The sequence below is a fragment of the Zerene cesonia genome, chromosome 26 (assembly GCF_012273895.1).
Source record: "Zerene cesonia ecotype Mississippi chromosome 26, Zerene_cesonia_1.1, whole genome shotgun sequence".
NCBI lineage: Eukaryota > Metazoa > Arthropoda > Insecta > Lepidoptera > Pieridae > Zerene > Zerene cesonia.
The window spans coordinates 3593574-3603940 of NC_052127.1; the positions used below are offsets into that span (position 1 = coordinate 3593574).

The window sequence follows — 10367 nt, forward strand, 5'->3', positions numbered from 1 at the left end:
GACCGGCACTATGGCGCAACTTGGGATTTTTCGCTGGTTGGCGGGGCAGCCTTTCACGTGTGGCTAGCACGCTACTTGTGCCCCCTACTGACCAGCGGTCGGCCAGCGGTGCACCGTGCCTCGGTTCCCGCTAACCTCCAAGACTAGCCTCCAGATGCAGCAACGTCAGTATGTATCAGATCGTCCCGATTGTATGAGCTCAACTGATTCGACCCGTCTTCATAGGAAAGCTACATCAGCCCTAACGTGTCGGAAAACGGACGCTTGGCGACACGACTTTGACTGATGGGTGGTCTTTATAGCTGCGACTAATGTCTCCCACCATATCACCTGATTAGCACCACCCAGGGGCCACGTGTAGGGTTTCGAGATTCCAGGTATTCTCCTACGGACGAAGGTGATTCAGCCCCCAAAACTTCACTGAGTGATATAGCCTAATATTGTACCACGGGCAAAGTCAGGGCAAACATCTAGTGTAATTTACGGGGGCTAAGTTTGCTAATAGAAAGATGTTTCAATTGTGTCTAAATTAATTAGCGTCAGAACAGATTTACAGATTTAGTAATCTGCTAAAAACTTAAGATCAATGGTGTTCCATTGAAACACAATCAAATCCAATTAAATCCCAAATAATCTAATATATATAAAATGGCACCACTGAGCATTCAACATGAATTCTACACAACTACAAAAAAAAAAATAATAGTTAAAACTATTATTTTTTTTATGCTAAAGCATACTGTCAATCGAATTGTATTGATGTGCCATTTTACTTAACTGCTTTTTAAGTCTTTGTCACCTGCTTAGTAATTATTTCAAACTAGTATGTTATATATATACTTACTTTATGCATAAGTTCATTCAAAACTGGCTGCAACTCGATAGCTTTTGTGAACTCAGTGCGAGGAAAAGGGGATGGCAGCAGAACAAACGGTGCAATCTGAAACAATAGAGTATTTAAATGATATGATAAAAAAAAAACATGTACATGTTTTAATTGCCTATACATAAACATAAACTTCATTTTAATTCTTTGAAAAGTTTTTTTCTCAAATTAGATTCTGTTGAGAAAGGTAAAAGGATAAAATACTATACTGACCACTTAGTAATATTTATTCAGTCGTCTAAAGTTTTAAATAATAATATATGTAAAAATTTTAAACATTTAAAGTAAATTCATTCAATCATTGGTTGAAGAAGAGAAGGTTGTAATAGTACTAGGTAAAAAAATGCAATTTAGACTATACTGAAAGAAAATATGTACTGTACCTGTATCGAATCCTTTGAAAAATGTTTTTTATCCCTCATACCAACACCATGCATTAAAGCCCAATCTTTTGCCTTTTCAACAACACTAATTAGTAATTTATTATCTATTGGTAATGGTATACATGATGCAAGACGTGACTGACTCATTTTGCAGTTTTTTAGGATTTAAATACAATATGAAAAGTAATTAATCATACAATTTAGAAATAAATAAGTATATTAAGTAAAGTCACTTTTGATGAAAAAAAAAAATAGTTCAAGGAATAGTGCGTTTACGGAGAATTTTATAAAATTTATATAAAATTTAATTACAACGCATGACTTTATTTAGATATAGGATCGGAATGACTTCCGAAATGAAATGTGAATGCAATATGAATCATAATTTTAATCGAATTATTGAAATTGATTACTGTCAAATTCGAATTGACAGTGACATTTGACATCTAAAACAAACAGCTATATATAAAATAAACAACTATATATTCTATTGTATTCTATAGAACTAGCTGCGCGGCGCAGTTTCACCCGCGTAAGTCCGTATCCCGTAAGATATCGGGATAAAAAGTTGCCTATATGTTATTCCAGTTATCCAGCTATCTACTTACTACATTCATTGCAATTGGTTCAATAGTTTTTGCGTGAAAGAGCAATAAACATACACGCATCCTTACAAACTTTCGCGTTTATAATATGAGTAGTATAGCACATATATACATCCTTTCTGACTTTTCTCTATTATGCGCATAAAGGATTTCTATCGCTTATTGTACCCATATCAAATAATTGATAATCGTGTGAAATGTGATTCTACGCACTAGTACATAACCTGTGGAAAATATGTGACTGTTCGTAATTTTGTATTTTGTATTTGTCAGTGTCAAAATAAAATTAAACGGCTCGAAATAGTAGCATGTTCCGTGTTCTTGAGCGCAATAAAAAGAAATTGTAGTTGTTTTTTACATCAAATACTTATATTTATAAAGCTTACGTTATTTTAAAATGGAAGTCACTGACGAAAATCTCGCTACACTCGCTAATTACCTTCAGCAGACACTAAACCCTGATCCAAACATTCGAAGACCCGGTAAGTATTTTGCTTTTGAGTAAACTAATTAAACTTGCCTCGTAGATTGAAGTATGTTTAATAATCTCGACTAAATCGCATACATTTGTCACCTTGCATATTATTGATTAAAACTTGCGAATCTTATGTACACAACGAAGTAACCTATTAAAAATGTTTTGTATTAAAAATAATTATTTCGCGTAATCCAAACCTATTCCAATTCATCGTATTACGAAGCTTCATTAAGAATTTTATTTGATTCATCCGACTTTATATTATTTTACAAATTAATGTGCCGTGAGTAGGCTTCGAGTTAGAACTGCATAGATCACTCTACTGCTTCACATCAAGCGGGATAGCGATCATGCGTCTGTCTACAAAGTGTAAAAAAAATTACAATTATATTGCGTATTATCATTCTCCATAAACATGTGTAATGGTGCATTTACATAATCGCGCGAATTGTGATGAGAATACGAACATGCATGTGTTTATTCGCAAGCAGTACGAAGTGTACTGGAGCTTCGCGTGATCGTGTTGAGACTGGTTTTTCGGATGTTATCAAAGGGAAGATGAATGTGTTAACAGTTGTTGGTGACCACACTTATATACAAATGTTTCGTCGAATATATTGTCAAGTCACAACACGAATAACAAACAGCAATGTGTAATGCATCATAACACTTCCAAATACTTATTTGTTCAACACTATATAATATATTTTTAAACAAAGTGTTAACCATTCCTTCTTGAAGTTTTAACTGTCAAAGAAAAAAATTGGATCAAAATTAATAATGTTTCTATACTCATAGCTGAGAAGTTTTTGGAGGGTGTAGAAGTAAACCAGAACTACGCCATTCTCCTTCTCCACCTCATTGACAAAGATTCAGCTGATCTAACAATAAGAGTTGCAGCAGCAGTCACATTCAAGAACTACATCAAGCGTAACTGGGCTGTGGTAAGTTTTTATTATTCTTAACTTCCATAACTGGTCCACCCTGGTATTTTTATAACCTATATCACTCACGAATGCATCTGGTACATTTATAACCTATAGCACTCACGAATCACATATGTACACATCCTATAGATAAAGAATTTGTGAAATTGGCCCAGTAGTTCCTGAGATTAGCATGTTCAAACAAACATACAAACTCTTTAGCTTATTATAGTCATGTACAGATATTGTATAAATTCAAATCATGTGTACACTTTGTTTTATGATTTTTAGGAAGAAGATGGAAGGGATTGCATTCATGCATCAGATAGGACAGCAATAAAATCCCTTATAGTTTCGCTAATGTTAAAATCTCCAGAAGCAATTCAAAGGCAGTTCAGCGATGCAGTATCTATAATTGGCAAATCAGACTTCCCGGAGAAATGGCCTGGACTCATCACTGAAATGGTTGAGAAGTTTGCTACAGGTAATATTCTATCTTATTTGAATTGGTTCATTTTAAAGTAGGAAAATATATTGATAGCTAGCTAGCTTTATGCTGTCTGTCTGCCTCTTCAACCATTGAGCCCTTTCTGGATAATATTAAGTATATATATAGTTTGAGACCTAAGAAAGGTTTATATATCTATACTAGGAAACCCCTGGAATTGCTATATTTTCCTTTGAGTATTTGCATACTCAATATACTTGCTTTCCTACCATGACTTTGATCGCTCAAAGCAAGGAGTAAGCAGGAAAGCAAGTATGTTTTACATAAATATTTAACAGTTAATGGCCAATTGAAACCAATGTTATAATCATGTAACTATGTCATTAAATAGACATAGACATAGACATACATTTATTCACAATCAAACACACACACAACAATTAACAAAAAAAAGACAAAACACTGAGCATAAAACAGGAAATAAGAAAAAAAAATAATAATAAAATAACATATAAAAAGAAAAGAAATAAAATAAAAACTAAGTTAGGTTGCTGTGATGTGTTATGGCTGTGAAAAGGTCCAGGCTCAGCTTTATATGCCATTAGTCAGTTGACCCATGAAGCTGTTAATTCTGCCAGAACCCAGAAGGAAGATGGATAGATTAGAAAGAAATAAATAAACAATGAAGAAATAAAACAACAAATAAATCAACAATGATGTTAGGCTACATTATAGATAAATATGTTTAAGAGACAAGTGAAAGAATTGAAGGATAGAATATTTAAATTACCACAAAAACAGAAATAGAAAGACCAGAATATATATATAAATAACGGATAGCAAATAACAGTGAGAATAATGTAAATAAATAAATAAATGCTACACAAATAACAAACAATAAAAAGTCGGAAGCTAAGATACAGTACTACTTATTAAGTCAGATTCTGTACCGACAAAAGGTGCTTCCTGTACGCATGTCGGAAGCTAAATTTAGACTAAATGCATGATTGTTTTATATTTCAGGTGATTTTCACGTCATAAATGGTGTGCTTAGAACTGCACACTCACTATTTAAGAGATACAGGTATGAATTCAAATCACAAAAACTATGGGAAGAAATCAAGCATGTTTTGGAAAATTTTGCCAAACCGCTCACTGATCTCTTTGTGGTAAGTAAATACTTGTTATGTTATGGCTGAAGTATGAATAAATTTATATAAAGTAATAGTAGTATTGATGTAATCTCCATATATAGAATTCTCGTGTCACAATGTTAGTTATCAGCTGGACCAATTCTCATGACATTTTGTGTGTATATAGGGTAGATGTGAGAATCAGCCAAGGTCTGTTATTCATACCTTTTAATGATTTTTTTCATTATTATCACAAGCATTTTTATAATAATTTCTTTTTTAGTTTGTATACTAAGGAATTATAAATACCACCAGACCACCACTACCACTAGTAAACTGATTTAAAAATATAAATAAATTAATTGATTATTTAAAGTTCTTTCATGAGTCAGTTCTGACAATTAGAAGATAGTTTAGGTTTAAGTACTTTGTTAAAAAATAGTTACATTGAATCAGTAATATTTCAGGCCACCATAGATTTAACAACAAAGCATGCAGACAACCCACAGGCATTGAAAGTGATATACGGGTCTTTAGTGCTCATATGCAAAGTGTTCTATTCTCTGAACTATCAAGATTTGCCAGAGTTCTTTGAAGATAACATGCCAATATGGATGCCGAATCTTTTGAATTTGCTGCAGATTAAAGTGCCTTGTTTGGAAACAAATGTGAGTGATTTTCGTTTTACTTTTAAATATTTATTGATAAATTTCAAGTATTTACTTATTATATTCTGAGCTATATTTACAGCAAAGACTGTATTGTTATTGACATTATAAATGCGAAATTGCAATGAATTGTTTATTTGTTTGTTCTTTTTGCATGTCATATTAAACCAGTACTATGATACGGTTTTGGCTCTGAAGGTAGTTTGAAGGCTAGAGAGTGACATATGCTACTTTTATCGGATGCAAACATTTAGAATTGCTCTGAAATTGATAAATTTCGCTAGATCGCGTTATATTAACAATGTGACAAGTATGACAGCTGTTAAATTTCTTTGAGGTGCAGGCTCGGCCGCGGGCGTAAAGTCAGTAAATGAATAAAGATCTCTTATCACAGGTCTTACATATTTTCTTACCTAACATGCATGGTAGAACAATGTTTGCTGAAACAGCTGAAAAATCCTAACTTTCTTACTAATATTATTAATAGCGAAAGTATTTTTTGTTAGTCTTTTATTTCACATTGCAACAGAGCAATATGTATCTGAGGAAAGTTAGGAGGCTAAAGATTACCATAGGCTCTTTACCAAACTGAATTTCATTCTCATGGTAATTTCCTTTACCATGCAGGTAGATAGCAAGTGCTATGTAATATTACAAATTGTATATCTCTTTCACAATGGACCCATTAACAGAATTGGGTTATAAAATTGCAATAAATAACATAATCGAGTTTATTGTATTTCAGGATGATGAAGATAAGCCTGGTGTTATGGAACAGCTTCGTACGGAAGTCTGTGAGTGTGCCGCATTGTATGCCCTCAAGTATGAGGAGGAATTTGGTCCTCATGCACCTGGCTTTGTGACAGCTGTCTGGAATGTTCTTCTGTCAACTGGACCGCAGACTAAATATGATGCAGTAAGTTTTTTAAAGAATTGTGTCTAGAAAAAGTGTTTTTGTTATCTATGTCAAGAATTCCATTTTCCCAAACATATTATTAAGTTTAAATATAACAATTTTAATTTTTTTTTAGTTAGTGTCAAATGCACTGAGGTTCCTAGCAAAAGTGGCGGAAAAGAACAGTTATAAGAGTCTTTTTGAAGACCCAGCTACACTCAGCAGTATTTGCGAGAAGGTGGTCATACCAAATATGGAGTTTAGAGGTAATTTTCAGTTTTTCCCATTATTTGTTATATAATAATGTCATGTGTATTGACACTTGAAAGCTTACATCTAAAATCTTATTTTACTACATATGTATGTAGTAAAATGATTTAATTAGAAACATGATAGAAGTAAATGATATTGAGCAAGAGAATAATAATTATTGTAACCATAACTATTATATAATTCTGAAGGTATTTATGTGCTAACGTTAAGTAAATCGAAACATTATATTAAAATATTCAGAATTCTTATATATATTGTATAATGTATTGTATAATATGATACATCTTCTAGGTATGTTCTGTTAAGATTAACTTTCAGTCTTCATTACAAATAATGTACGAAAATATAATTTAAAAAGTGCTTTAATATCTAAATTCAGCGATTCTGTCAACTAGTCGTAAAACTTTGAATGGAATAGTAATAGGTACTTAATGTAAAAAATAATTTCAGAGTCTGATATGGAATTGTTTGAGGATAACCCAGAGGAATATGTCAGGAGGGACATTGAGGGTTCCGATGTGGATACTCGTCGCCGAGCTGCCTGCGATCTCGTGAGAACGCTGGCGCAACACTATGAGGAGAAGATTATGGCCATATTTGGACAATATGTTGAGGTATGGCTTATGTCTAGAACCGGTAGATAAAAATCGTTGAGTTATATAAAAATAGTAGAAGAGAGAAATAACCTAAGATGAGAAAAGATGTGTTGTGTGCCATAAAGCTGTATATTACTACTTTTTTTACATTATTTATTAATAATAAGGCAAAAGCCGCTGGAGCCGATTTTAACAATTCTTTCATAATGGTGCTTACACTTCACTGAGTGACATAGGCTATATATATGCCACGAGCGAAGCCAGGGCGAACACTTAATGTTCAATACATTGAAATGTATATCTACAGATGAAGAAAACATTTTCTATATAATTTCTCGCTTATTCACCCAGCTGATGCTGAAAAAGTACGAGGAGAGCGGCGGGCGCGAGTGGCGCAGCAAGGACACGGCGCTGTTCCTGGTGACGTCGCTGGCGTCGCGCGGCAGCACGCAGGCGGCCGGCGTCACGCGCGCCTCGCCGCTCGTCGACCTGGCGCACTTCGCCGGCGCGCACGTGCTCCCCGAGCTGGGGAAGCCGCAAGGTGAGGAGGTGGAGGAGGAGGTTATAAAAAAATATGCTTCGCTACAGAAGTGATAAGGGTCGTAAAGTGATTTGTAAGAGTGATTTGTTTAAGTAAAGTTAGCGTGTACACCGTAACGCGTTACGTAACGAAGTGGTATAATAAAATAATAAAAAAAAAATTAAATAAATTATAAATTTCTTAAAATAAGATAAATCCTTTCATAAGAAATTATTACTTCGTTAAGGGTTGTGTATTGTGACGTCACGTGGCAGCAAAATGTTGTCTATGTTTTGGTAAGGAGAGGGGAGATTAGAATTGAGAGGGATTGTGTATGGGTAATTAATATAAATAAATATAATAAATAATAATGTATTATTTTGTTTGCATTCTGCATTATATTGTAAAAAAATATGAATTAATCTACAAATAATTTTGTTTCAGTAAATGAGATGCCAGTGTTGAAAGCAGATTCCCTTAAATACATTATGACATTCCGAACTCTGTTACCAAATGATTTATTAATCACATCACTACCTCTATTGGTGAGTAAATATTAAATCTTAATTTCTATTGTAACACATAAGAAATACTGGTCAGTTTTTTTGAAACTATTATTATATGCATATTATCTATTAAAAAAAAAATTACGTGATTGGAAAATATAAACTACAGAGTTTCTTGCCAGCTCTTTTCAATAGAAACTGCTTTGCGAACCTGTAGTAAATGTTAAATTTTATAACGATTCAAAAGTGCCCCTATAAGGAGGTCTAATTGATATACATACATTCTATAGGAATACTTGCTTTAGCTGGTGATTTCTAATGACTAATAAGTAAATAAAAATCGCAGATACAACACATAAACGGTCGCGGCGTGGTTTGCACGTACGGCGCATGCGCAGTGGAGAAGCTAATAGCCGGTGGTATGATACCTCGGGCGGCGCTCGAACCCCACGCCCCCGCGCTCCTGAGCTCGCTGTTCACAGCGCTCGGCAACACCAATGATCCTACGGAGCATAACGAATATGTTATGAAAGGTTAGTGAGCAAGAACATTAAGGCTTTTAAATTTTAGTTTTAAATACTTAAAAACATGTTATGAAAGGTTCAAAATTTAAATATTAGGTTAATAAAAGGCTTTATATATCCCTATTTTTTCCCTACCCTACCCTCCCTTGTCCTTTCCTTTATTTCCCTTATTAATTTTTTTTTCCCTCACCTTTTAAAGTGGGCAATCCACTTGCGCTAGAAGTTGTCATTGTTGAAATAATTTTCCATTTTGGTTGATATGGTCAATAACATATCAATAGATGACGAGGGGTTCCCTATGACGATATAACGGTGCCTGAAATTTGACGGCTTAGGCGGTATCATTAAAAGTTCGACAACATGTGACATCTGCCAACCTGCACTTGGCCAGCGAGGTGGATTGTGGCCTGAACCCTCATAAGAGGCCTGTGTCCCAGCAGTGGGAACGTATATGGGCTGATGATGATGATAATGATGATGATGATGATCATGATCATCATCTCCAAAAGAAAGTCTTATGTTCGATTATGCATACATATTAAAGAAAAATTCACTATCTTCCAGCGATTCTCCGCACACTGTCCTGCCTACGAGAGTCGTCGCTCACATACCTGGGCGAGGCTCTGCCCAAGCTAGCCAGCCTGCTCGCCGTGGTCACCAAGAACCCTTGCAAGCCGCACTTCAATCACTATCTGTTTGAAACATTATCGCTTTCCGTATCGTAAGTATAGTATAGCTGTTGTTGTGCGACTTTCCCTGCGTCATTTCGGATATTCCTAAGAATTAATTGTGAAAATACATCATTTTCGTTTTTATCTATTTCCATACCAAAAGTCAGTGAAATAGATGAAGTTGTCTATCATAACAAAAATATGTTTATTGTGAATTATAACTTTCGAATTCATATGGATACATTTGGTTGGATATATTATTTAGACTTAGGTTTAATCTAAGCGAATTGCAGGGCGGAACGCTGTTTTAAAAAATTTGCCTTTGACCTTTATTAATACACTGATTAATTTTAGATTAGTGGTGAAATCAAACCCGAGTGCTATCACGGCATTTGAAGACGCGTTGTTCCCGATATTCCAAGAGGTGCTGCAGAATGATGTCCAAGGTATGTTTAGTTGTAAAACATGTGTAATGACTCAACGGGAATATTATAATGCAGTGTGAAAATTTACCAAGTGTTTATGCCTACATTTTGTAGCTCAATTCTTCAAAGTATATAAATATATAATGCCAACGAGTTTATATTACTTATTTATACTAGTTGCATGCCTTGGCTCCGTTGGGTTGTCATTTATCTTAATTAAAATAATGTAAACTATCCTATCATTTAAGTCAGATCAAAGTGCAGAATCTGCTTAAAATCGGTTGACGAGCTTAGGAGTACATCGGGGACAAACAATGTGGCACGTAATTTATATATTAGGATAAGGATAGAATGTTAATCCAGGCCTATTGTCGTAGAGTTCATGCCGTACGTGTTCCAAATGCTCTCCCTGCTGCTGGAGCTGCGCGGC

At 34.5% G+C, this 10367-nt stretch overlaps 2 protein-coding genes across 4 annotated transcripts in view; one reads left to right on the top strand and one right to left on the bottom strand.

Annotated features, from left to right (window-relative positions):
* LOC119836922 (glutathione synthetase-like) overlaps positions 1–1662 on the bottom strand; it is a 15971-nt gene extending 14309 nt beyond the window's left edge. For 2 of the 3 annotated variants that reach the window (XM_038362387.1, XM_038362386.1), the window contains exons 1-2: positions 1270–1661; positions 845–940 (exon numbers count right to left, since the gene is read on the bottom strand). In XM_038362387.1, the coding sequence (XP_038218315.1) occupies positions 845–940; positions 1270–1416 (243 nt within the window). In that variant the 5' untranslated portion in view covers positions 1417–1661. Of the gene's footprint in view, positions 1–844; positions 941–1269 lie in introns of all 3 variants that reach the window. The other variant, XM_038362390.1, reaches the window with a different exon arrangement.
* A 502-nt stretch (positions 1663–2164) lies between these two features.
* The window catches only part of LOC119837175 (exportin-2), a 12049-nt gene continuing 3846 nt past the window's right edge, over positions 2165–10367 (top strand). Inside the window, exons 1-14 of the mRNA XM_038362698.1 lie at positions 2165–2356; positions 3151–3296; positions 3570–3762; positions 4750–4895; positions 5327–5527; positions 6273–6443; positions 6559–6688; positions 7146–7309; positions 7643–7832; positions 8256–8356; positions 8664–8850; positions 9406–9562; positions 9867–9958; positions 10315–10365. Coding sequence (XP_038218626.1) covers positions 2272–2356; positions 3151–3296; positions 3570–3762; positions 4750–4895; positions 5327–5527; positions 6273–6443; positions 6559–6688; positions 7146–7309; positions 7643–7832; positions 8256–8356; positions 8664–8850; positions 9406–9562; positions 9867–9958; positions 10315–10365 — 2014 coding nt within the window. The 5' untranslated portion in view covers positions 2165–2271. The remainder of the gene's footprint in view (positions 2357–3150; positions 3297–3569; positions 3763–4749; positions 4896–5326; positions 5528–6272; positions 6444–6558; positions 6689–7145; positions 7310–7642; positions 7833–8255; positions 8357–8663; positions 8851–9405; positions 9563–9866; positions 9959–10314; positions 10366–10367) is intronic.